At 42.1% G+C, this 27,176-nt stretch overlaps 1 protein-coding gene across 1 annotated transcript in view; it reads right to left on the minus strand.

The window, feature by feature from the left end:
- Window positions 1-27,176, minus strand: part of CC2D2B (coiled-coil and C2 domain containing 2B) — a 117,930-nt gene that overhangs the window by 74,546 nt on the left and 16,208 nt on the right. The window contains exons 2-9 of the mRNA XM_030570320.1: window positions 18,246-18,325; window positions 16,889-16,957; window positions 13,346-13,438; window positions 9,552-9,738; window positions 6,823-6,959; window positions 6,564-6,689; window positions 2,645-2,854; window positions 659-756 (exon numbers count right to left, since the gene is read on the minus strand). Coding sequence (XP_030426180.1) covers window positions 659-756; window positions 2,645-2,854; window positions 6,564-6,689; window positions 6,823-6,959; window positions 9,552-9,738; window positions 13,346-13,438; window positions 16,889-16,957; window positions 18,246-18,325 — 1,000 coding nt within the window. The remainder of the gene's footprint in view (window positions 1-658; window positions 757-2,644; window positions 2,855-6,563; window positions 6,690-6,822; window positions 6,960-9,551; window positions 9,739-13,345; window positions 13,439-16,888; window positions 16,958-18,245; window positions 18,326-27,176) is intronic.

A 27,176-nucleotide genomic window follows, 5' to 3' on the forward strand; every position in this document is an offset into this window, starting at 1 on the left:
TTCCAAAGACAAGCCATCCAGTGCTTTATGGTCTGTGTTTGAAATGTCTGTTTGTCTAAAATATAAGATTCTTGGAGTAAGGACTGTGTATTTCTCTAGGTTTTGTACAGTGCTGAGCATGCTGTTATCACCAAATAATAAAAACAATTAAATATTTATGCTATGAGACTTTCACCACTATAACTGCTACTGTGCATCAGCTACTGCAGAAAAGTCACATAATGTATTTTTAATTCTGTATCTCTGTGGGAAAAGAAGTTAAATTAGTCATGATAGATGCTGGGAATGGGAAAAATAGAAAATACTGGAAATGTGGGCATGTCAAGTTAAGGTCAGGAACTGTATGAAGAAATTTATTTTTTTAAATTTGAAATTAAACCAAATATAAGTAACTCCAAAATCTATTTCAGCAGCCTTTTACCATCAATATTTAAAAACAAATCCAGAAGCTTATGTACAGTTCTCATAAAAAAATGCAGCAGTTGTGTGTTTAGAAAATAGTGCAGTATTACAATAGTTACGCATTATAAAAATGGATGTTTATTAAGGAATTCTAAGGAGTAGGTTGAATAGAGATACAAGTTGTCAAATGAAAACAGAACTGACAGTTGCATAGTGTAGTTGTAATATGCTTGGTTCTTTTCAATAATTACGTTACCTTATTTGCCACTGGTAGTCATCTAAAGTTTTCCTGCTCAGTTGGCTTGCTTCCAAACTACTTTCTATTATTTTGGTAGCATTTATTAATGCCTTAAGCTGTAATAAAAATCCCATACATTGTTCTGAAAAAGTTAAAAACTTTTCAGCTGATTAGTGATAAGTTCCTACTGCATTCGGCAAACCTAATAAAAATATTAACGTATTATGCTGATGAAATACCAAACGCAATCATACCTAAAAGGTACAAAGAAATTCATTAAAGATGAAATGGCAGCTTTACCTTTACTTTTTCTGATTTTTGTACTGTTAATTCAGACCCTTTTGATCAGTTTTTGTATTCGATTTTCAGTGCTACAGAAAACTATAAAATGTAGATTATTTATCAAAGAACCCAAAATGTCATAATCAGATCTTTCTCAAAGATGTGTATTTTGGCAACTCTGTTTAAAAAAAAATATTAACAGGGAGATCAAAAGATTAAGGAGTAGTAAACACCATTCTTATCCTGGTATGATTGAGAAGCAACTACATGAGTGGAAATTTGAATTTCTAGCACTTTGAAGGTTTTTCCACGAGTGTAGTATGGTTACAGCCTGGTACTTTTGTTAGTAAAGATAAAGATTGTCAGTCCCTTAGCTACAATGTTGAGCGGTATAGTTCTACAGAAGTCAATATTAAGGGGCTCACAATCTGGCTCTAAGTAAACAACATCAAATATGCATCTGAATCAGAGGATATTTACTTAGAGAGACTTGACTTTCTAGTCTATTGGGAGACTGAACCTTTGCAACCAAATTAAGAGGTATTTTTTCATCATCTTGATCAGTGAATATTTGCATACAAGGCTTCTATTAATAGTAATTAAATACTAACCACATTAATAAATCCTTGTGAGTCAAACAGAGAATATATCCCTATTTTTCTTAAATGAACTTTTAGGGCAAAGATCTATATTATCTTTTCTTATATAATTATGAAATGTTCAGTGTCACATAAGACAATAACCCAACACATCTGAATTAGTTTGAAAAAATGTTTTATAGTGCAAAGATTTAGTTTCACCAGCTGGCAAAATGAGCTGCTAACTACAGGTATAGCCACACTGGGGAGTATCTCAATTATTCCCATAAACACAAAAATGTTGCCAGCCAATTATGTGTGTCTTCCCTAGACTGTAACTCTCCCCTCCCTTCTCTTATCCCTCTCAGCTTTTACCCCTTAGCCTGCCCTGTCATCACATTGCACCTCACCCTTCTGATTCTTTCCTTCTCTTTTGTACTGCTTGGGTGCCAGCAAGGGGAGAACTGAGAGCACAAAAGAGACAATCTTTCAGCTATCAAGCGCTACATCACAGTGGTCCCCAGTGACTGGGAAAAGTAAATGCAGGAAGAATCCTGGTCAGCCCCTGTATCCCTGAGCCAGAGTACATTCCGTGCAGATATAATCTGAGAATTTAGGTGCCAGCCTCCAACTAAACTCTACTGAGCATATACATACAGTGATTTACAGAGACTTATACATTTGGCTAAATTTAGGTGGATTTTCACAGGGACAGAAAAAGGCATCTTTCTGAATCCAGGGGGTGACCTCTACCCTGCTACAAAGTTTGGGCATGCTAGTTTCTCACCAAAACAGTTATAAGAACATTTTAACATTAGAAAAAATATTTTCCCTAGTTTTGTTCTCAGAAATGGTTGATCCATTTTTCTGAAATTCTATCCTTACCCCCACAAAAAAAATTGGCCTGAGGTAGACACCCTGCACAGAATATTTTAGCTCAAAGAGTTTAAATTTGGCAAAGTTATAAGGAACTGAAAACAGGGTCTTATAATGGAAAATTTTAGGCAAACTTAACAATAGCCTTTGCTGACAGCTCCACCTACAATTCATAAGCACATATACATTTACATTTCCATCCTCTCCTGAACTGTGCATCTTTTAATTCTGAAACTATCCACACTAAAAAAATGAAGCATTTTCTTACCTTTTCAGATAGCAAAAGAGCTATATTATGCTGTTGTCTGTTCTGAAAGCATTCATAAATTTGGAGCAACCTAGCAGCCAACACATGTTCTTGGCTGAAAAGAGGATGGTGGCTGAACAATAAACTTGATATATTGAGATCTAGTTGATAAAGTTCTCTTTGACCCCCTGATTTAGTTATGATGCAGCTTTCCAATTTAGGTTGCATTGCCTGTTTTAAAATAAAATAAAATAAAATAAAATAAAATAAAATAAAGTCTTTATTTCACATTTTTGAAAGGCAGTGTTACTTAACCCTAACTGTATCTGTAAGAGTTTCCTTCTTTCAAAATCCAAAACTCTAGTTTCAAAATACAGAGTGATTTCAGTCTGTGGTACTCAACAAAATGGTAGTAACCTTAAACTGCAGTACTTTCTAACTAAAGCCAGCCTCAGATAAATAACAGATTCCCTCTTATACAGACAATAAATGTGAAAGAAGACAATCATGTACTGAGGTAATAATAGAATTTGCACCAATGACACTATCCCTCAAGTATCAAAGCACTTTATAAAAAGTGGGTAAGCAATTCACTGATCCCATTTTTTAAAAAAAGGTGGAGCCACAGAGCAGTTAAGTGACTTGTTCAAGATCACACAGTAAGTCAGTGACAGAGCCAGGAATAAAATTTAGTTCTATGTTCTGTATACATGATAATATGCTAACACCAATTATCCTAAAATTAAGCACTTCATAATCTGCCAACTGTGCTATCTGAGTCAAATGATTTACAAGCCCAGAATATATTTATAGGCAGTGCCTCAGCCGAAGAAGCAGGAAGTTCCATAGTGCTATTCACTTCACCTACAAAAAGCCCAACTAATTGGGCTTCATGCCAGTGAAGTACACAGAGGTTATGGGGTAAAATTTAAATCTCCTTTGTACCAGCAGGTCAGGCTACATTGCAGCAACTCTACAGCTATCAGTCTAGTTTATGAGTTGGAATAACTCCTGCCCCTCTCGTTGCAGTAACTGAGTGGTACATTAGGACCACTGGATCTGCATAATTGTAGTCAGTAGTCCACAACATGGGCCATGCCCAGCACCACCTTCTATGCCATCCTTTTTGGGCTGTTGAAGAGCCCACTCCCAATCCCCCATTCAAAGATGTTCAAAGATTTCCCTGAACGGCTGCTCTACCCGATAACCTGCTCCACCCACCACTCCAGATATAACATATAGCAAGATTTACAGTCCCAAAGAGGAACACAGAACTTTTCGCTAGCAAGTATCAGAACCATGCTTAAAGCAGCTAAGTAAATTCTGCTGACTCACTGTGGCAAGATATGAAGGGGGCATGACCATGTGGTCAGAAAGAATGAGCGGCAAAGATAGGGATGTCTTGCAGGGAACTCTAGAAACAGTCAGGCTTGCGGAGAAAGCTTTAAATGAGGTTTATGTTCTGTTATTATTTGTGTTACCAAAAAGCCAAATCCAAGAAAAAGGGTAAATCTGACCTAATACAAAGTATTTACACTTTATCTGATTCTGGATGGGAATGCCATAGGCTCAGAGGCCAAATGTGTGCCTTAACTAGAGTGGCAGGTCGGTCTTGTATGCTGGGATTAAATTACTCTTAAAAGAATTAGATTTATAAATAGTCAAGAAAAAATGGAAGATATTAAAATACATTAATTTTAGACTAAACTATATACTCTTATGGGTTGCATTAAACCTCACTGAAATTGGTTAGCATAACCTTTCATTCAGGTTAAGTATTGAAAGCAATTGAGCTACCTTATTCAACCAGATAGCTGAAACAATAGGAGCATCACCCAAAATATGGATACATAACAAGGCTTGAGTAACCATGTGGCCCTCGAGGTTTCCCTGGCAACTGATGAAGCAAATGCAAGGGCTAGGGCATTAACTGGTGGAACTGTATGTGCCTGAGGGCTTGTCTACATCAGAAAGTTGCAGCGCTGGTGAGGGAGTTACAGCGCTGCAACTTTGAAGGTGTACACATCTGCAGGGCACCACCAGCGCTGCAACTCCCTGTTTGCAGCGCTGGCCGTACTCCCGTTTTGTCTCGGGTATAGAGGATCCAGCGCTGGTGATCCAGCGCTGGTAATCCAATGTAGACAGTTACCAGCGCTTTTCTTGACCTCCGTGGAAGGAGGAAGCCTCTGGTAATCAAGCTGGTTTCCTTTCCCGGTTTGCTCTCTCGGTCCCGGAGCCACCCAGCAAACCGCAGGGAAGGAGACCTGCTTGCTCGGGGTTCCGGGACCGAGAGAGCAAACCGGGAACGCCGCGGTTTGCTCTCTCGGTCCCGGAGCCAGCCAGCAAACCGCAGGGAAGGAGACCTGCTTGCTCGGGGTTCCGGGACCGAGAGAGCAAACCGGGAACGCCGCGGTTTGCTCTCTCGGTCCCGGAGCCAGCCAGCAAACCGCAGGGAAGGAGACCTGCTTGCTCGGGGTTCCGGGACCGAGAGAGCAAACCGGAAAAGGAAACCAGCTTCGCCGCGGTTTGCTCTCTCGGTCCCGGAACCCCGTGCAAGCAGGTCTCCTTCCCTGCGGTTTGCTGGCTGGCTCCGGGACCGAGAGAGCAAACCGCGGCGTTCCCGGTTTGCTCTCTCGGTCTCGGAACCCCGAGCAAGCAGGTCTCCTTCCCTGCGGTTTGCTGGCTGGCTCCGGGACCGAGAGAGCAAACCGCGGCGTTCCCGGTTTGCTCTCTCGGTCCCGGAACCCCGAGCAGGCAGGTCTCCTTCCCTGCGGTTTGCTGGCTGGCTCCGGGACCGAGAGAGCAAACCGCGGCGTTCCCGGTTTGCTCTCTCGGTCCCGGAACCCCGAGCAGGCAGGTCTCCTTCCCTGCGGTTTGCTGGCTGGCTCCGGGACCGAGAGAGCAAACCGCGGCGTTCCCGGTTTGCTCTCTCGGTCCCGGAACCCCGAGCAAGCAGGTCTCCTTCCCTGCGGTTTGCTGGCTGGCTCCGGGACCGAGAGAGCAAACCGCGGCGTTCCCGGTTTGCTCTCTCGGTCCCGGAACCCCGAGCAGGCAGGTCTCCTTCCCTGCGGTTTGCTGGGTGGCTCCTGGACCGAGAGAGCAAACCGCGGCGAAGCTGGTTTCCTTTCCCGGTTTGCTCTCTCGTCCCGGAACCCCCCTTGAAGCCGCCCAACAGCGCTGCAGTGTGGCCACATCTAACACCACTTGCAGCGCTGGTTGCTGTAAGTGTGGCCACTCTGCAGCGCTGGCCCTATACAGCTGTACTAATACAGCTGTAACAACCAGCGCTGCAAAATTTTAGATGTAGACATGGCCTGAGTGTGAGACAGAAGCAGCAGCAGCAGCAACACCAAAGAAGCTGAGAGAGAAGGCAGCTGAAAGCTGAGGACATTGCCACAGAAGATCTGGTAGCATGTGACCTTGAGGAAAAGCTGAGAGATCACTTTCAGGCTATGTGTTAGCTGGAAAGGGGCTTGGAAGAGTGAGCAAATAAACTATTCCTGCCTCCTGCTGTTTGATTCCATCTGTTTTCCAGGAAACAGGTCTTTATGTACATATTTGGTAAATAAATAGGATTGCATCAAAGAAATACCTCACTCTGTCATCAACTTCTCCTCTTAATGGAAACAACCTGATACAACCAGATTTTGGCTACCTGCTCAGGTCAAAAGGTAACAATGCTGTAGAATCTTCGGTGCACAGACTTTTCTGATTTTTTTAATTAAGTGATGAACAGTCTGTGCAATATCAAATGGTTCCATCTAAACAGTATTATCACCCCTTCCCAACCCATTCTTGAGACTGACACGCCACGAAAGGTACTTTGAATACTGCCAATTAAATATTTTGCCATGAAAAAATACAAGCTATTGATTTTTGTTGCATTGTCTAGATAAAGTCCTCTAAATAACTATAGCTGTAAAAAGTAGTAAGAGCTGACCTTCTTGTATATTGTCTTTAATCCTGGACCAGTCTTAAGAGGAAAACGTTTTCTGAAGTTTTCTGATTGTTTGATTGGAGAAGGTAATGAAATTATTTCCCCACTTTCTTCAAACCAGTTTTTGCCCTTGTTAGAAATATTTCAGAAGTTCAATATATGTATATATGACATATTAAAAAGTTCTATACATTTCATTTACTGATTTTATTTTACATTTTACTTACAACATTTTTAGCTTTTAACAGAACATTATATTTACCCCTTCTTGTTTCAGAAGACGATTTTCCATTTTGTTATAACTTCTCCTACAAATTTCTGATTTTCTTGGAATATACAATCCTTCATCTTCTAGGATGCGTGGCATCATGCCTTTTGGTAGTTTAAAGCTGTGAACCACTTAAGAACAACAATTACTGCATGTAAATTTTCAACTAAAAGTGATGCAAATAAAATGTAAAACTAAAATTAAAAAAAAAACCAAGTATTTGTACTGGTCTAATTTTTTTACTTGCAAGCATAAAGCTAAAGAGTGATCAAAGGTATTGTTCTTGATGCTACTGTAAGTAATATGAGTCTATGAGTAATATCATTCCATAACCATTTCTAACACAAGAACATAAATCATATAAGTAATTCTGATAACATCAGACTGTTCCCAATCCAGTCAGCTTTCTTACTGCTGGAAAAGAAGGCTACCAAGGAGTCAGCTGGTACAGAGACTAAACTACCCTCTCAACGTAAGGGGTGACTCCTCCAGGTGAGGGTCAAGAAAGATTTGGCAGTGCGGTGTGAGGAAGTGTACTGCTGTTGTTGCCTGTGCTGAACCACATCTATGATTTAATATTACTACTATGCTTTGCATTTATATAGCGCATTTCATCTGAACATATAAAAGATACACAAAAATGAGTATTATTATCCTTATTTTACAGATGAGAAAACTGAGGCACAGACAAGTTTAGTGACTAGCCCAAGGCAGGGCCGGCTCCAGGCACCAGCTTAGCAAGCAGGTGTTTGGGGTGGCCACTCCGGAGAGGGGTGGCAGGTGCAGCTATTTGGCGGCAATTCAGCGGAGGGTCCCTCACTCCTGGTCAGGGCGAAGGACCTCCCGCTGAATTGCCGCAGATCACGACTGCGGCTTTTTTTTTTTTTTTTGACTGCTTGGGGCGGCAAAACCCCTGGAGCCAGCCCTGGCCCAAGGTCACAAAGGTTCTGAACTGATGTCAGTGGAAGTTTTTCTACTGATGTTGATAGGCTTTGGATCACGAGTTGGTGGCAGTACTCGGAGTAGATGCTTGGATGCTTTTGGAGGAGGAGGTGGCCCATATACAGGATGATCTTTCCAGAATCAGGGCATCCCTCCAACCTAAATCTGACCTAAATATGAGGATCCGGTTTTGAACACCTAATTTATTCCAATTATCTCCTGACATCTCCTCCCAGTCTTCTAAATGGAACAACATAAAAATACAAGAATGTAGCAACCAATGGCTCTCAAAACTGGAAACTGGAATCAGAACAACTAGAAACCTCTTACAACTGTTCCAGGAGGGAACACTTAGAGCTTTCATTCACTTACATTAAAATTTCCTTATTTTCTCTGTACTATAGTTCCCTCGTTAGATCAGCTGCAAGATGACCATAACCCTATTCTTGACAGAGCATACACCTCACAGTTCCTCACTATGTCTATGACCAGTCTCCTCCTCTAACAAGTAAAGATTAATTGATTATCTAGGCCCTCATTGAGATCAGATGATTTATTAAAAGAAACCTTTATCATCAGAAAGAACAAGGAGTACTTGTGGCACCTTAGAGACTAACAAATTTATTTGAGCATAAGCTTCGTGGGCATGCATCCGATGAAGTGGGTTTCAGCCCACGAAAGCTTATGCTCAAATAAATTTGTTAGTCTCTTAGGTGACACAAGTACTCCTCCTTCTTTTTGCTGATACAGACTAAAATGGCTACCACTCTGAAACCTTTATCTTCATCTGGCTCTGAGCATTATTCTTAGATTCTATACAATCTTGGACATATCAGTATGCCATCTCCCTCTGGAGTTAATGGAAGTTTTGTTATTGACTTCATAGGGAGCAAGGTTAGGCTCCTTAATTTTATTGTGCTCTATACTTCCAATAATTTTTTTTAAATCAAATTAAGATTTCCCCCCTACATTTTTTTAACTGTGATTAATTTTTTTAATGGCTTGACAGCCCTAAAAAAACCCCTCAAGGTTAAAAAAAATTCTCATTATTAAATATATATATATAGTTTAGATTAGTACATTTAGTAATTTAGATTAGTATTGTATAGCTTGTAACATTTGGAGACTGGTTTTTTAACTCCTATTTGTTTCTAAAATACCTAAAATACCATGCATTTGGTACTGTATAGATAATAATTACTTTTTTTTCTGGCAAGAACACTGATTTAACAGTTTAGCTGATCACTACAATTTCCTAAAATTCTCCCCCTCTTCTTCGAGTCCATTTTGTCAACTGCTATGGTGGCAATTTCAGTCGAGCCATGAGATATGTATTAAAGCTGCAGTTAAGTTAAGACAACAGGTAAGTTGGTATGGGTTAACGTAGATAAAAAGGTATGTGGTTAGTGGCAGATGATTAATATGATTAGATTATATGAGCTGGGAGATAAGACGGTAGATGGTTGCAATTAAGAATCTGAAACATATACTCTCCTTTATTTGCACAATTTATAAAATAATTACACATTTTTGTCATGTAATTTTTGCTTTTTGTAAAATTGAGCTTAGTTCAAACACCAGAGCTACTAGACTAGAGCACAGCTACAGATCTATCTGCATTTATATCTGCAGACTGGACACAATATTGGCTCTGAAAATTTATTTATTCTTTATCTTCACTTAATTCACCCTGAGAACTGCACGTCATTAGTGCTAATAACAGTAATGCCATTTATCATATACTTAATAATTTTCCTAATTTTATGCAAAAGGTACAATACCTGGAGAACTGCTTGGCACAAAAAGATGTTCCTGTTGCTTGTTAATCTGCAGTTCATTGCATTCATATTCAGCAGCTTTCACTTCAAGCACATCTGGCAATAAAACGTCTTCCACACTGTCAAGCAGAGGTCTACTTTCATCATGCAAGACATCAAGATCTCGATGACTGTCGTGTATTAATTTCTGCTGTTCATCACGAAAATCAATTCCATGTACACACAAATTAGCAGAATGATGTGATATATATGATAAATATCTATATTAGCATAAAAGAATTGCTCGATAAATTAATCTAAATGGACACAATAATCCTCGGGAAAAGCAAATTTTCTGTTTTGTTTCCTTTTCCTATCTATAGTATTTCCATAATGCGTATCACTATAGTATCTAAGTGCTGAACAATGAAATAGCTTTCAAGCCTAGTTGTACCTTCCAGGATAGAAGAGACAGAAAATCTCTGAACTTTGAGAGACATAACTCAGAGTAACCCATCATCCAGAATTCTTTTTTTTTCTTATCTCCAAGAGAGCAAAACATTTTGCAAGAAAGTTTAAAAAAAAACAACTGGCTCTCTGATTAGGAGAAAATGAGCCTCCTTCATATTCCAGAGAAACCAGAATAAAATATAGACCTAAAACATTTGATATTTTACTATTTTGTGTGACATTTTTAATATTTCAGAAAGGAAACAGATTTAAACTAATGTATGACCATTTTATTCTGAAAAGCACACAACACTAATTATTTAACTACGGTAGCACCTACTGTGCATTAGGTTTTTCCAAATATTCATGAAACACATTCTGTGTTCTAAGAAGCTCACAGCCTAAGGAATCTAAGTTCAATGGGGCTATTCTCATGTCTAAATTTAACCACAAATGATAGATTGGGGAATATATGTACAGCTTATGAATTCTGTTTGAAATTGGTAACTTTCTATACGTATGTATGTCAGACTGCAAACTACAATTTTTTGGAGGGGATGGGGGGGCTCATCTGCTTTCTCTGCTACTATCTTGGACAAAACAGTTTTTCAAGTTTGAATTTGGTATGAGGGTAGAGAGACTAAGCAACGGATCACTGGCGGAACACTGAATACCTGATGAGACTAATCAGCGTGCTACAAAGGAGGTTATAAAAGAAAGGGGTTCTCATCAGCCATTTGTAGAAAGAGGGAAAAAAGACCAGAAGTAGGCTGCAGGAATGAGACGGACTCCATGTTCTGAAAGAGAAACCATGTTCAAGAAGGAAGGAGGAGAGGAAGAATGAATGGATCCTAGACTCCTTAAAAAACTCTGACCTGACCCCAAAGAATGCTCAAATGTGGTGAGGAAATCAAGGCAGAGAAATGTGTGCAGGATTTTTATTATTCTATCCAGATCCCTCCATTTCTTTTGCTATCTAAAGTAAAGAGTAATTTTGTTAGAAACTTTTGCAAAACCTGGTGGTTATGTGCTTCAACTATCACATATCCATGGAGAGGTAAATGGTAAACCAAAGTACCCGCAAGGTTGGAGCTCTGCTTAAGCAACTGGTGTCTTGGAGGAGTCAGCACTGGTCCTTGGGGCTTACAGCAGCTGAACCATGAGGTCCCACTTCCATGAAGGAGGGGTATGGGGTGTACAAGGCAGCTCAGGGCAGGGAGTTGGGGTGTAGGAGGGGTGCGAGGTGCACGCAGGAGGCTTAGGGAAGGGAGTTGGGGGCAAGGCTGGCTTTAGGCCAATTCCACCAATTCCCCCAAGTCGGGCCCCATGCCTCAGAGGCCCCGCGCCCAGGGAGAATCTCTTCCCTGGCTAGAGGTGCCTTTTTAATTTTTACTCACTTGGCGACGCTCCGGGTCTTCAGCGGCACTTTGGCGGTGGGTCCTTCGCTTGCTCTGGGTCTTCGGCACTTCAGCGGTGGATCCTTCAGTGCCGCCGAAGACCTAAAGTGAGTGAAGGACCCACCGCCAAAGTGCCACCAAAGACTCGGAGCACCGCCAGGTGAGTACAAGCCCCATGTGGTTTTTTTTTTTGTATATATTTATTTTAATAGTCATCCCTGCCGGGGCCCCGTCAAAACTGTTCAAATTGGGCCCTGCACTTCCTAAAGCCGGCCCTGGTTGGGGGGCTGGGTGCCGAAGGAGTTCGGGCTCTGGCACGGCGCCACTTACCTAAAGCAGCTCCGGTGTGGCAGCAGCACGCACCGGGGCCAAGGTAGGCCCAGCACACCTGCCCTGTCCCCGGCCCCACGCTGCGGCCCCGGCAGAAGGGAGGGGTGAAGGGCTCCACATGTGCTGCCCTTGCCACGCCTCCAGGTACCTCCCCTGAAGCTCCCATTGGTTGCGGTTCCCCGTTCCTGGCCAATCGGAACTGCAGGGGGCAGTGCTTGGAAGGAAGGGCAACGCATGGAGCCCTCTGTCCCCGCGCCCGGGTTCTGCAGAGAACTGGTACCAGCCACTTCTGCAGAGCAGCGCGGGGAGCCCGCAGGGCCACAGGCGGCAATCCCACGGGCCTGATCCAAAGCCCTGAGGGGCCAGATTCGGCCCACGGGCCGTAGCTTGCCCACCCCGGTCTAGCATTTGGGGATTCAAATGCAGCAGCTTGGTGAATGTCTAACATGGGAAGCTTCACCAGGGCTGTGGCAACATAAAAAGTCTTTGTAGGATTGGGGCCTTAGTTTATTTTAAACTCTACACACACAAAAGATGTTGGCTCTAGTTGTAGAAAAAAGTAGACTACTGATGGATTTGTCTTACTATTATTTTGTTCTGCCTTACCAATAGTTTACTATTACTTTAAATCTACAATGTTTTTATAATCCTATGATGCATAATTGTTTATCCTTTATACAATCCAAATGTTACATATTATTTAATAATACTAGTTATATGCATTATAATTTATACAAAAAGTAAGACAAGGTCCCTATCTTGATAAGCTTATAACCAAGTGTTAAAGAATAAAGACATCATCAACAATGTTTTAGGAGAATTAATTAAACAAAACAAGAGGGGACACAATTCTTGTAAGGACATTTTGATTGTGTTTTATTTTATGGGCATAAATTATGGGTAGCAAATATCTGAGTTGTAAAGTTAACCTTCTTTTTTCTCTTATATAAATAAATAACTCTTTTGTGCTCAGGAGCAGGGCCGGCTCCAGGCACCAGCATTCCAAGCTGGTGCTTGGGGTGGCATTCTGCAGGGAGCAACAGTCCCTGTTGTTTTGCCCCCAAGCAGCACGCCAAATTGCCGTCGTGGGTGGCAGGGACAGTCCATGTGCCCTTAGGGCGGCTCGTGGGTTTCCGCGGTGGCGGCCATTCAGCGGCAGCTTCTATGTTAGCTGTCCACGGTGGCTTCAGCTAAACATAGAAGCTGCCGCCGAACTGCTGCTGCCATGGAAACACGTCTGCCGTCCTAAGAGCACACGGACTGTCCCCGCCGTCTGTGGCGGCAATTCGACATGCTGCTTGGGGCGGTGAAAACTGTAGAGCCGGCCCTGCTCAGGAGCAAAACTGGCAAAAGGAGCACTTCAACAGTGATCAATGATTGAAAGCCAGCTAACTGAAACAAGTTGTGAGGTGCAATTCATAGGAGAGGAAATTTTTTGGGGAGACATGAAAGGAGGCACAGAATTACCTGGGGAAAGAGAAAATGTGCCTAGATACTACAGTGATGGGTGCTTTACAATAGTTGATAGATGCTTGAAGGAGAGTGGCATTAGTTAAATTAAGAATACACAAGGAGGATTAGATAAATATGAGCTATTCTTTAAGGAATAGAGATGATTTTCATGAAGAAAAAATACCATACCTGGTATGTATTTTTGTCCAAATCTTTTAATGCTGAGCCTTCTTCACCAGTCATGATAAAAAATGTAAAACTGTCATCTGATAAGATTTCTATCTAAGGATGAAAAACAAACCCCAAGCATAAACACTAATCTTCAGTAATCATTAATATTATGGAGCGAAGTAAAAATCTTGTATGTAATTAAAAAAATATATCTTTTTCAGATTTAGGAGTCTAAAATTGTTTTGATTTTCAGTTAAGTTACACTGGTCTACAATTTTTGAGAAGTCATCTGCTTCAGAGATAAAATGTGATATTTATTATGTATTTTGATGTGCTGAATTCAAATATGACAATTAAAACAACTGATTGGCTACTGTTTCTAAGATATTTAAGTTTTTACATTTTATGTCTATGTATATTGTGTAGATAGTAGAGTTTTAATCATAAATTGTAAACCTAGGTCTTTTCATGTGTTTATGGTTGCTTTACATGATAATATTTCACCTGTCCTGTTTATGTAACACTTTAAAAATCAGCAAAAGGGTTATATAAATAAAATCTATTATGAAACAAAAGGCAAAAAACTATTATGTACATAGTTTAGTCCTATTCAGTGTCTACTCGGCGCTTCTTGGCTTGTCTCTTGTATTCATTAAATGGAGCATCTCTTGTCACTGTCCAGCAATAGTCTGCAAGCATTGATGGGCTCCATTTGCCCTGATAGCCTGCCAGGAGATTCCATTGCTGTAGTCTGGAGCCCAACCGCTCTGCCTTACTCTTGGGTAGTTCCAAATCCCTGACAAGGTCATTCAGTTCACCTTGTGTTATGAGGTGTGGTTCAGAGGAGGAGGATGGGAGAAGATGTGGGTCCTGTGACATTGATGGTTCAGGACCAGAAGTTTCATCCTCTTCCTCGTCTGACTCAAGTGAGAATGATTCTGGTGCATCAGGAACCGGCAGTCCTTCTCCGTGGGGTACTGGGCGTATAGCTGATGGAAGGTTTGGATAATGCACAGTCCACTTTTTCTTCTGAGACACACCTTTCCCAACTGGAGGCACCATGCAGAAGTAACAATTGCTGGTATGATCTGGCACTGCAAAAGGCATAGATTTCCTTTTCCTGTTCAACCACTGGCGAAGATTTGTTGCACAAGTGTTGCAGCATATGTGTGGGGCCCACCTCTTGTCCTGATCTCCAATTTTGCAGCCAAAATAAAGATGATAGGCTTTCTTAACCATAGTGGTTATACTGTGCTTTTGTGATGCGAAAGTTACTTCACCACAAACACAGCAGAAGTTATCTGCACTGTTCACACAGGTACGAGGCATCTCTGCTCACTTTGGCTAAACAGAAATGTGTCCCTTTGCAAAATCAAACACTGACAAATAAGAGAACACGACACTGTATGATTTCTAGAGCTGATATAGGGCAATTTGTTCAGCAGAGTGATGTAAGCTTTGTTATGATTGCATTATCCATGACTTCTAGGAACAACATGATGCAATTCAGATCACGTATGATGCAATACCAGCTTCAGATTGCAGCATTCATTGTTTTGCCTAAAAAGCAAGTACTGTCCAAACCCAGTCATAGATTTATTCATAGATCCAGTCAAAGATGTATTTTAGTCATTTCTGGTTTAAACTGAGATCCCTTCCCTTTATAACTCACTTACCCTCCGCCATTCCCAAGTCAAGGGTCGTATATACTGACCCAATAGCATATCTTGAAAACTAGAGCCAATCAACAATTTTAAGCATCATTTTCGTTCTCAGTGACCCAGAATTAGTAAAGTTGGACTACATTTATTTCAGAAGCATTTTGGCTGTAGAACAGTGTTATCAGAGATGATCACAAGAAGTTACTTACCTTGTGCAGAAATGATGGTTCTTTGAGATTGTGTCCCTGTGGGTGCTTCATTCTAGGTATATCTGCGTTCCTGTACTGCTGACTGGAGAACTTTTGTAACAGTGTCCGTTCAGCCTATGCATGTGCTGCCCTCTACCTCGTGCTCTGCCAAAGGCAAATCCTCCTCAGTTCTTTCTCTACTGAAGAGTTATTGCAGAGCACTCTGAGACAGATGGGAGGTGGGTGAGTCGTGGAGCACACATAGGGACACACATCTCAAAAAACCATTGTTACTGCACAAGGTGAGTAACTACTTCTTCTTCAAGCAGAGGCCCTATGGGTGCTCCACTGTAGGTGAGCCCCAAGCAGGACCTCCCACTGAAGGATGGGGCTTCAGAGTCGAGTCTGTCATGGATGACAGAACTGTGGTGCCAACCCAGGCATCTGCAGGAGAGTCCCCCAATATGGCATAAGTGTATGCAGGTGCTCAGGTAACTGATTTGCAGATTTCTGATATAGGGATACCCTGGGCAAAGGCAATGGACAAGAGACTGATCTCGTAAAGTGTACTGTGGATGGGAGTGCTAAATTGTGAATCTAGTAACAGAGTTTTGTATAGTTCAAGACCCATTTGGAGAGTCTTTGAGCTGAAATCGCTGGGCCTTTCAACCTATCCGCAATGGAGAGGAAGAGTCTTGGAGATTTTCTAAAAAAACTCTTCTCCTGTCAAATAGGCTAAGGCTCTCCTAACATTGAGCATATGGAGCATGGTTTCCCTATCCTCCTGATGAGGCTTGGATAAAAGGTTGGAAGGTGAATCAGTTGGTTCATGTAAAATGCAGATGTCACCTTGGGAATGAACTTTGGATGTGGTCTAAGCGTGACTTTGTGAGGGAAGAACACTGTGAAGAAGGGATGTGCCAGAGCTGGTATCTCCCCTATCCTTCTTGCCGAGGTCATGGCGATCAGGAATGTTGAGAGACATTGATATCATTATATACATACAAACTAATCTAGAATAATTCCATCAATAAAAATCAAAATTTACAGATAGACAAAGTAAGAAATATGCTGCTTGAGAACTTATGAGTTTGATTTAAGGGTATTTACTTTGTATGTTTTGACATATGATGTTGACAATTTGTGTTTTAACAGTTATAAAGCTTTGACTTTTTGAATGTCAACACCTATTGTAATTAAATAATTATTCCTCCTGTTGTCTGACCCCCATAATTTCCTGCAATTGTGAAAATTTAAGTCAATCAAAATGGGGCAAATGCTTACAAATAAACACTATTATCTATCAAATTTCTAAAAAATAAAATAAAAATTCTGCCAAGTCTGGCCATTATGCACAACATTCTGCACCTCTCTTGTGCAGGATCAAACCTTATGAATCACAAAAAAAGGCAGAAAATGCAAATGCAGCATTCAGGTTATACAGTTAAGCTCATAAAAATTCAAAAATTCAACAGTTAACATTTCAACAGTAATGTTAATTTGGCTACAATGGATATCTGGATTTTTTATATATACATTCAATTACAAATAGCAATATATTAACCAACATATTTAATAACAAGATGTGAGTAGATTCATGTCATTCATCAGAGTTAAAGATACTATTGGAAACTTAACTCATGCATTTTTTTGCACTGAACTGAATATAATGTATATAGCTTATTTTGTTTACTATTTGCAAAATGTATTACCTCAGTCTTTTTCTGGTATATTTTAGTATCAGAGAGCTTTTTGTCTGTGGATTTTTCTTCTTGTACAACCTAAAACAAGAGGTATAGTATTATACTTATTTTCTACAGAAACAATTGACAACCATTGTTCTGAAAAGCATGCAGAAAGTCAAAAACTTAATTCACTTACAACTTTTACAGATCTTGTACTTGACTTTTGGAGGTGTTCCAAACAGTGTGGCACAGCAGAAAAGTTTTCTAAATTGACTGAACTTTCAGCCTGTCATGGTATAATTCCCCACTCTGAACCTTAGCGTCCAAAAGATGGACGAATGAATTCCAGCATGAATTCCTTTAAGCTCAATTACCAGCTTAGTACTTGTAGCGCTGCCACCAACCAGGAATTCCAGTGTCTGGTATACTCTGATCCCCCCAAAACCTTGCCCGGGGACCCCCAAGACCCAGTCCCTCTGGATCTTAACACAAGGAAAGTAAACCCTTTCCCTCACCGTTGCCTCTCCCAGGCTTCCCCTCCCTGGGTTACCCTGGAAGATCACTGTGATTCAAACTCCTTGAATCTTGAAACAGAGAGGAAAATCCACCTTCCCCCCTCCTTCTCTCTCCCCCTCCCAGACTCTCCCTGAGAGAGAAAGTAATCCTAACACAGAGAGAAATTAAACTCTCTCTCCTCCTTCCCTCCTTTCTCCCCACCAATTCCCTGGTGGATTCAGACCCAATCCCCTGGGGTCTCACCAGAATAAAAAGAAAATCAGGTTCTTAAACAAGAAAAGCTTTTAATTAAAGAAAGAAAAAACAGTAAAAATTATCCTTGTAAATTTAAGATGGAATATGTTATAGGGTCCTTCAGCTCTAGACACTGGGAATACCCTCCCAGCCTAAGTATACAAGTACAAATTAAAATCCTTTCAGCAAAATACAAATTTGAACTCCTTCCAGCCAAATACACATTTGCAAATAAAGAAAACAAACATAAGCCTAACTCAGGTTATCTACCTAGTACTTACTATTCTGGACATATAAGAGACTGTATCAGAGAGATTGGAGAGAAACCTGGTTGCACGTCTGGTCCCTCTGAGCCCCCAGAGTGAACAACAACCAAAATCTAACAGCACACACAAAAACTTTCCTCCCTCAAGATCTGAAAGTATCCTGTCCCCTGACTGGTCCTCTGGTCAGGTGACAGCCAGGCTCACTAATCTTGTTAACTCTTTACAAGGCAAAAGAGATATGAAGTACTTCTGTTCTATTAACTCTTACTTATCTGTTTCTGACACTTTCACACACACAAAAAAGGTAGCTTGTTGCACGTTTCATTTAAACAATAAATTACAAGTACAGTACAAGAAAAATAAGTTACCTTGTATGTTTTCAGCTTCTCTCTTACTCTACCTCGTAATGCTTCAGTTACACTCCTTCGTTTTTCTACATCAGCCACATCTAGGGTAAAGCCAGCATAGCATAACATTTTTAACACACCTTCTTGTGGTACTAAATGCTATTTTTTTCCAAGTATATTCTTCTGCAGTGCATAGCCCATTTATTATTAATTATTTATAGTGAATAGAATGGTCTTCTTATTAAAGGTATTAGATAGAAATACAAACTAAAATAGTATTCATCAGGTAGTTTTATAGATGTAGATAGAATCACGAAGATATAACTAGAATCTTGTAACATGTACAATTTGTAGGATTTTTTTTATTTTATTTTTTTTAAATCCTGGATGTCTGAAAAACACAAATGTCCAGGATCAAATTTTCAAACTGGCTTCTAAAATTACATACAAAAAATGTCAGAAAGAAGAACTCTGACTACTAGCTACCATATTCATGCATACTCATGCTGATTTGAGGCATAACTACAGAAACAAAAGCAAAATATATGGCCTCTTGAGCTCAATTTGAAAATTTGATGTCTGTTAACTTTACCGTTTTATACTGAATATACGAACAATCATTCATCCAAACCTCCCTTATCTTTTCCCCACGCATTCAAATAAGAAGGATCAAATAATTTAAACTCAGCAGCTGCTTCCTGGTTTAGCTACCTCCCATGCTCAGTGCATGAATTTGCACTGATTACTGTGAACAAGGCCACTCCTTCTCTCTCTGGGCTCCAGGAAAACCAGCCTGCTCAGCAGGACTTCAGTATATAATTCTAATTCCAATCATCACATTCATAGAAACATGATCTAGGGGAGAAGATGACAACTGAAGTGCTGGGTAGTTGATGGAAGGTAACAGATTAAGAGGCAAACGGAGGGGGAAAACGTCCTACCTTTATTAAAGAGGCCAGAAGTGGCCAAGTACTTATTTAAGATTACTGTAAATCAGAAGTAACTCCACCTGTTTTCCTGGTTAACTCATGCTTTACACTGGACTAACCAGCTTGAGAATCTGGACCATAGCGCATACCTCTAGATTTAAAATCTGGAGCCATATATGCATAGCATACCATTTTCAAATAGGCAATACTTTGATATATCAAAACTAACCTTTTTCAAACCTAACAAAGGCCCTCCTCCTCCAAGAGGTGACAAGTTTTGAAATTCAGCTTTTCTGACACGGACTTGTCAAACAAAATGTGGTTAATATTTTTACGGGACAAGTGTATTTTTTTCCTTGCCAACATCAAACAATTAGAGAAACTGGGATCAAACTTTCTAAATAAATTCAACTTTGGAAAGAAAAGTTTCATCTTAAATGTGATTTTTTAAAAAAGTTGTATGTGAACACAAAAGGATTAATTTCTAATAAAATATAATTGTTTTAATAATTTGGCCTAGAGTCTGAGACAGACTCTCAGATTTTACTAATCAAAATAAATATGTAATAAAAGTAAATAACTGAAACCATTTTGTAGCATTCACTATTTGAATGCTATGCTAATTTTAAAAATGTAGCCCCCCCCCTTAACTTTGAATTAAATTTAAGTGAGCTGTGGAGGTATCATAACCTTAGTCCCAGATTTGGACCTTAGCGTCCAAAATATGGGGGTTAGCATGAAAACCTCCAAGCTTAGTTACCAGCTTGGACCTGGTACTTGCTGCCACCACCCAAAAAATTAGAGTGTTTTGGGGCACTCTGGTCCCCCTGAAAAACCTTCCCTGGGGACCCCAAGACCCAAATCCCTTGAGTCTCACAACAAAGGGAAATAATCCTTTTTCCCTTCCACCCTCCAGGTGCTCCTGGAGAGATACACAGACACAAGCTCTGTGAATCCAAACAGAGTGACTCCCCTTCTCCGTTCCCAGTCCTGGAAACCAAAAGCACTTTCCTATTCCCCCAGAGGGAATGCAAAATCAGGCTAGCAAATTCAACACACACAGATTTCCCCTGATTTCTTCCTCCCACCAATTCCCTGGTGAGTACAGACTCAATTTCCCTGAAGTAAAGAAAAACTCCAACAGGTCTTAAAAGAAAAAGAAAGGAAAAATACATACAAATGGTCTCTCTGTATTAAGGTGACAAAATACAGGGTCGATTGCTTAAAAGAATATTGAATAAACAGCCTTATTCAAAAAGAATACAAATCAAAGCACTCCAGCACTTATATTCATGCAAATACCAAAGAAAAGAAACCATATAACTTACTATCTGATCTCTTTGGCCATACACTTAGAAACAGAAGACTAGAAAGTAGAAACTACTTCTCCAAAGCTCAGAGAAAGCAGGCAGACAGACAACAAAGACTCAGACACAAACTTCCCTCCACCCAAAGTTGAAAAAATCCGGTTTCCTGATTGGTCCTCTGGTCAGGTGCTTCAGGTGAAAGAGACATTAACCCTTAGCTATCTGTTTATGACAGGAGGGGAGGCTGTATCTCTTATTATGAAAATATTTGCAATGTATTTCACATTTTGTTAAAAAATCTCACTCATAAGAATGGCCATACTGGGTCAGAAAGGTCCTTCTAGCCCAGTATCCTGTCTTCCAACAGTGGCCAATGCCAGGTCCCCTAGAGGGAATGAACAGAACTGGTAATCATCAAGTAATCAAGTATCAAACTCAACATTTTGCAATCACCTTCATTAATTGTTAGTTTGACAACCCTGAAAATATAGAAAAGTATGTATTCACACAGGGCCCAATTGTTATACACTTCCAGAGGTTCTCAAACTTCACTGCACTGCAACACCCTTCTAACAACAAAATTACTGCCTGGGGGTAGAACCCAAGCCCTGCTGCTCTGGGTGGGAGGAGAGGGGGCACAAGTGTGTATCACCTCCATATTGGTGCACATAACAAAATTCAATGAGGAGTCCTTGTGGCACTTTAGAGACTAACAAATTTATTTGGGCATAAGCTTTCCTGGGCTAAAACTCACTTCATCAGATGCATGCAGTGGAACATACAGTAGGGAGGTATAAATACACAGCATATGAAAAGATGGGAGTTGCCTTACCAAGGTGGGGGGTCAGCGCTAACAAGCCAATTCAATTTTAATTGGAAGTAGGCAATTCTCAACAGTTGACAAGAACGTGCAGAAATCACTTTTGCAGTGTTAATGAGGCCAATGTAAACAAGGTGGCCCATTTGAAACAGTTGACAAGGTGTAAGTATTTAGCAAGTGGAAATTAGTTTTTGGAAAAACAATGAGGCATACTTGTGGCACCTTAGAGACTAACACATTGATTTAGTTTCTGTAGTGACCCATTCATTCCCAGTCTCTCTATTCAGGCCTAATTTGATGGTGTCCAGTTTGCAAATTAATTCCAATTCTGCAGTTTCTCATCGGAGTCTGTTTTTGATGTTTTTTTTGTTGAAGAACTGCCACTTTTAAGTCTGTTATTGAGTGACCAGAGAGACTGAAGTGTTCTCCCACTGGTTTTTTGAATGTTATAATTCTTAATGTCAGATTTGTGTTCATTTATTCTTTTGCGTAGAGACTGTCCAGTTTGGCCAACGTACATGGTAGAGGGGCACATGATGGCATATATCATATTGGTAAATGTGCAGGTGAACGAGCCTCTGATGGTGTGGTTGATGTGGTTAGGTCCTATAATCGTGTCCCTTGAAATTCATGTGGCAGGGGTGGGGCTGAGGGGTTCAGAGTGTGGGAGGGTGAGGGCTCCAGCTGGGGGTGAGGGCTTTGGGGAGGGGCTGGGAATGACGGGCTGGGAATGAGAGGCTCACAGCTGGACCAGAGGGCTGGGGAGCAGGGGGTGAGGGCTCTGGCTGGGATGCAGGCTCTGGGATGGGGCTAGGGATGAGGCGCTTAGGGCTGGGCCAGAGACTTGGGGTGCAGGGGGTGAAGGCTCTGGCTGGGATGCGTGCTCTGGGATGGGACCAGGAAAGAGGGATTTGGGGTGCTGTGGGGCTACAGCAGGAGAGAGAACTCCCCACCAGCTCTCTCTGGGATGGGGCCAGGAATGAGGGATTTGGGGTGCAGAAGGGCAAAGCGGAGAGCGAGAACTCACCACCAGCTCTCTCTTCCCTCAGCAGCACCTGGGCTGAGAGGAGAGGCGTCTCTCCCCACCGCGGCAGTTCCAAGGTTGGGGCCGTGGAACAGGCGCCTCTCCCCCGCCACGGCAAGTCCAGGTCAGGGCTGGGTTGGGGCCTCGTGAAAGACGCCTCTCTCCAGGACACAGCAGGTCCTGTGCTGGGCTGGGGCTGGCGCCTCTCCCCTGGCCGCAGCAGGTCCAGGGCTGGGGAAGAGGCATCTCTCTGTGCTGCAGCCCTGAGTGCCTGCTCAGCGCTTAATAGACTACTGCACGGCCATGTGAACGAGCACCTTAGAGAGAACTTAGATCGCAAACCACTTTGGGGTTTGAGAACTGCTGCCTTACACCATGAGAAGTCCCACTGAATATGGTATTATTCAATGTGAGTGTGGGTATCAATCTGGACCAATAAATGTATACGATAGTGCCAGCTCAGGCAATAAGTGCATCTTCATCAAACAATATCAATCAAGAGCAAAGACAAGTATTTTTATTACACTACCTTCCTGGAAATTCTGATCTACAAATTCTTCTGTTTGATGCCTAATAACATGTTCGCTGTCTTCAGTCAACTATGAAAAACAAATTACCAGAAGATAGATTTAAAGTAAAAGTTTTAAAATTAAACTGCAGATCCCACATTTAAAATTTTCTAAACTTGCATATTGCACTGCTGGCGTAATATTTTATAGTACTTGCTATCGCTAAGTGTCTAATACAGTGTATGACAGTCTGTACCTCAAACTAGCACTCTGGAACCCCCATATTCACTGATGTGATATGATTATATGTTTTGTATGATGCATGCCTTGTGGAGATATCATTTAAGAAGTCTTGATTTTTTTAACAGTAATATCCTGTTGAATTGTATGTACTATCACTGTATGGGAAGCTATGAAGTAATGCTATGTATTTGTGGCTGTAATACATAGTAAAAGGGAAATGCCCACAGCTAGCCTTTCAGTGGCCACAAAGGAGTAACTAACACTGACAAGCCAGATTTACATCTAGATTGGCCAGACAGGTGTTGATGTCTCATCAAGCATCCACTCTTCTAGAGACTCCTCAGAGAGGGCACGTATACAATGGGGGCCACCTGACCCCCACCTCACAGCACAGATCTTTCTAGCATGTGGAAAGAAACTATAAATGAGGGTTGATGATATCATCACTGGGCTTGTCTACTCCCTAATCTCAACACCTAGAAGATCGTTTGGAAGACAATGAACTGTGGAGACTTGCCCCAGGACATCAGCCTGTGTATTAAGAACTGTAAAATGCATGGAATATCCAGTGTTAATCTGTTAAAGTTAGAATTTAGGCTGCGATTCTATTTTTATTTCTTAAGAAACCAACTATGTACTCTGTGCCTAACACTTATAATCACTTATCATTCTGTAGTTACTAAACTTATTTTAATGTTTTGTCCTTACCAGTGAGTTAGTCTAAAGTGCTTGGAGAATCTGCTCAGATTACAAAGGCTCGTGCATGTTCACTTTCCTTTTGTTGGGTCTAAACTTTTGGTGAACTTTGGGGAGCCAAAACACACCCAGACTGGCCGTCTCTGCATAATCCTTTCTGAACCCTTTATCGAACAAAGCACTGACCTGCAAACTACTCATGACACCCCCTTTCTCAAGTAGCCATTAGCCTTTATCTCTATGCATTTACTTGTTAAACTTGCTTTTCCTGTAAAATCTTGATTGATTATGCATGACCATTATCTTTTGTTAATCACTTTGTTTACTTCTGTGTATAAATATTGATGCTCACCCCTAATAAAGGGGCCACACTTAATCTAAAGCTTTGAGAGCTAAGGATAGTGTGAGCCCGTTGATTAACGCATTGGTGTCTGGTCTGACAGAATTGTGTGCCCCATACCAACTCCGCACGAACTCGGGTGCTGGAGAGGTGAGTGAGGACTTGCTTTATTACCTAACAATTTGGGGGCTCGTCCGGGATTCCTTCTGGTGCGGTACCTCTGTCCAGTGGTCAGACCACTCATATATGAATTGGCAAGGCGCCACAGGAGATTTCTCCCAGCCAATTCAATATTGAGGGGTCGTGTATTGGACAGCAGGGTAAACGCCAGTTGGAGGGCTCCTGTCAGACACCATGGGTCAAGGGACTAGCGTGCCTCTTGAGAGTCCGTTGGGGATTGTAAATAAGTTATGGAACAAAGGGAAACTCCCAGTACAGACAGGAATGTCTAGGAAGAAGTTGTACACACTATGTGTAAGGAATTGGACTGGGTATACCGCGGTATTGGCCGACCTGGAGATGAGGTGGCCTTCGTATGGCTCTTTCGAACAGGCTGCCTTAAGAGGAGTAAAGAGCCAGATCGAAAAAGACCATCCGGGACAGTTATGTTACTGGTTTTGTTGGGACACAGCAGCAGAGCTGTGGAAATCTTTAAAAATTATGGCAGTCAGGTACTCTCCCGAGAGTGAACCCCCTCCAGGTTATTTCGATGAAGGGTGTAGACCACGGCGTGTTTTGACTCGTCAGCTGGTCCCCTCTGCACCTGCCCCTATTCCTCCACAGGGGGACTCTCTCCTTGTAGCAGAGGGAAATCTGCAGGATACCAGATTGGAATTTCTGCAGAAGGATGAGGAGGAAATGGAGGGGCAAACCTCGGGAGGAGTAGTTACTAGGCTAATGTCCAAGCAGGTACGGCAGGGTGCATGCCCCCCCCCCTGAGGATAGCCCAGAGAATGTCCCCGTCAAATCTCTTGCGAGTAATAAAAGCATAGTTAGAAAGATGCCTTTACAGGTGCACGATCAACCTTATATGGGCAATGATGGACGGTTACAACATGCTAATATTGTGGAATATAAAAAATGGCTAGAATGGGACTTAAAAGAGTGGGGACAGTTGTCAGGGTCTTTTGGGGAAAATCCCCGAAAGATCATAGAACTTCTAGAAAGATTGTTTTTAAGTTATAATCCTACTTATACGGATGTGGATCAGTTGTTAAATAGAGTTTTGACCGGAGAGGAACGTAGTAGATTGTGAATGGCAGAAAGGACATGGGAAGATAGCAATGCAGTTAATCGTACTTGGATGGATAGGCGGGATCTGGCCGCTGGCTGGAATCCCCTAGACTGGACTCAGCCAAGGCTGACTCAGCTGCAAACAGATCGAGAGCAATTGTTAAAGAGACTCAAGGAAATGGCTCGCCGCTCGCCTAATCAGGCTAAGTTCATGCAGATTCGGCAGGAATCTGATGAGCCGCCCAGAAAGTTCTGGTCGAGGCTATTGGAGGGGGCCCAAATGTTCACTCAGATGGATCCTGAGAGAAAAGCAGACCACCCTACTCTTATTTCATTTTTTGTGAATCAGTCGGTGCCCCCTGTAAGGGATTACTTCTTAAAGTTTCGCCCTGGTTGGGAAGGTGAGTCAGTCACTTCAGTGTTGGACGTAGCTGATTTTGCCTGGGAGAAAGAAAGGGAAAGTAGTAAAAAGAAAGAGAAAAAGGAAGAATATAAGCTGATGGCTTTAGCTTTTCACGGCGGTGTTCGAGGCAAAGGCCGTGGCAGTGGCAGGGGATTCCAGGGTGCTCGGGGAAGAGGGTCCTGGCGACCCCAGCCATCAGGAAATTGTTTTCAGTGCAAACAGCCCGGTCACTTTAAACGTGAATGCCCCTGGGGACGCCCAGAGGGTCTGGTTGCATCCGCAGATGCTTACACAAGTGAGGAATACACCCCTGCACCACCAGCTCAGCCCATTCCCCAGGCCTGGATCAACTACGGGAAACAGCAGCAGCCGCAGCAAACTCAGCCTCCTCAATAACGGTACCCCGGGGGCGAAGGCAAACAATGTAATGGTCTTATTTCCTTAATGTCTTTAGCCGGCTCCTTTCTCACTTTCTCCCCTCCCAGCAAAGAGCCTCGTTTAACCCTTTCAGTCCAGGGACTGCCTGTCTCTTTCCTCATTGATACTGGGGCTACTTTCTCTCTTTTAAATCATGCCCCCTCTCCCTGGCTATCCTCTGAGGTTAAAACTGCGACTGGGGTGGAGGGCAACCCACAGTCTCTGGAACTCACTTTGCCTTTGAATGTTGTTTATGCTGATAAATGTTTTCCTCACCGTTTTCTTTTTTCCCCAGCTTGTCCGATCCCTTTGATGGGCCGGGATTTATTCTGTAAGCTTGAGGCTACTTTAACCTGCACTCCTGAAGGGGTAGGATTATTGATGACAGTGTTAGGAGATTCGGCCCCTACTCAGGGTAATTGGGAAACACCCCCGTCTCTCTCCCCTGACCTCACTGACTTGCCTTCAACCCTCTGGGGAATTTCTGACACTGATGTTGGCCTGCTCCTTTCGGCAGAGCCCGTAAGGATTCAGGTGAAGCCTTCCTTAACCCCCCCGTCAGTCCCTCAATACCCCCTGTCGCTGGAAGCCCGGGAGGGCATCAGCCCCATTATCGAGGGATTCATTGCACAAAAGCTAGTCCGCCCTCAGCGCACTCCCTGTAACACCCCTATACTGCCTGTCAAAAAGCCTCCTAAAAAGGACGGAGACCCTGTTCGTTGGCGCTTTGTACAGGATCTACAAGTTGTTAATCAGTATGTGGTCCCTCTTCATGCAGTAGTTCCTGACCCAGCTACTATCATCAGCCAAATCCCCTGGGATGCTGAGTGGTTCACTGTTATTCACTTAAAATCAGCTTTTTTCAGCATTCCTGTGCACCCAGACTCTCAGTATCTCTTTGGTTTCACCTGGGAGGGACAAAGTTATGTCTGGCAACGACTTCCTCAAGGCTACAGAGACAGCCCCACGATTTTCAGCCAGTGCCTCCGCCACGACTTGGAAGGTTTCACCAGTCCGCAGGGATCCACATT

The sequence above is a fragment of the Gopherus evgoodei genome, chromosome 7 (assembly GCF_007399415.2).
Source record: "Gopherus evgoodei ecotype Sinaloan lineage chromosome 7, rGopEvg1_v1.p, whole genome shotgun sequence".
Taxonomy (NCBI): domain Eukaryota; kingdom Metazoa; phylum Chordata; order Testudines; family Testudinidae; genus Gopherus; species Gopherus evgoodei.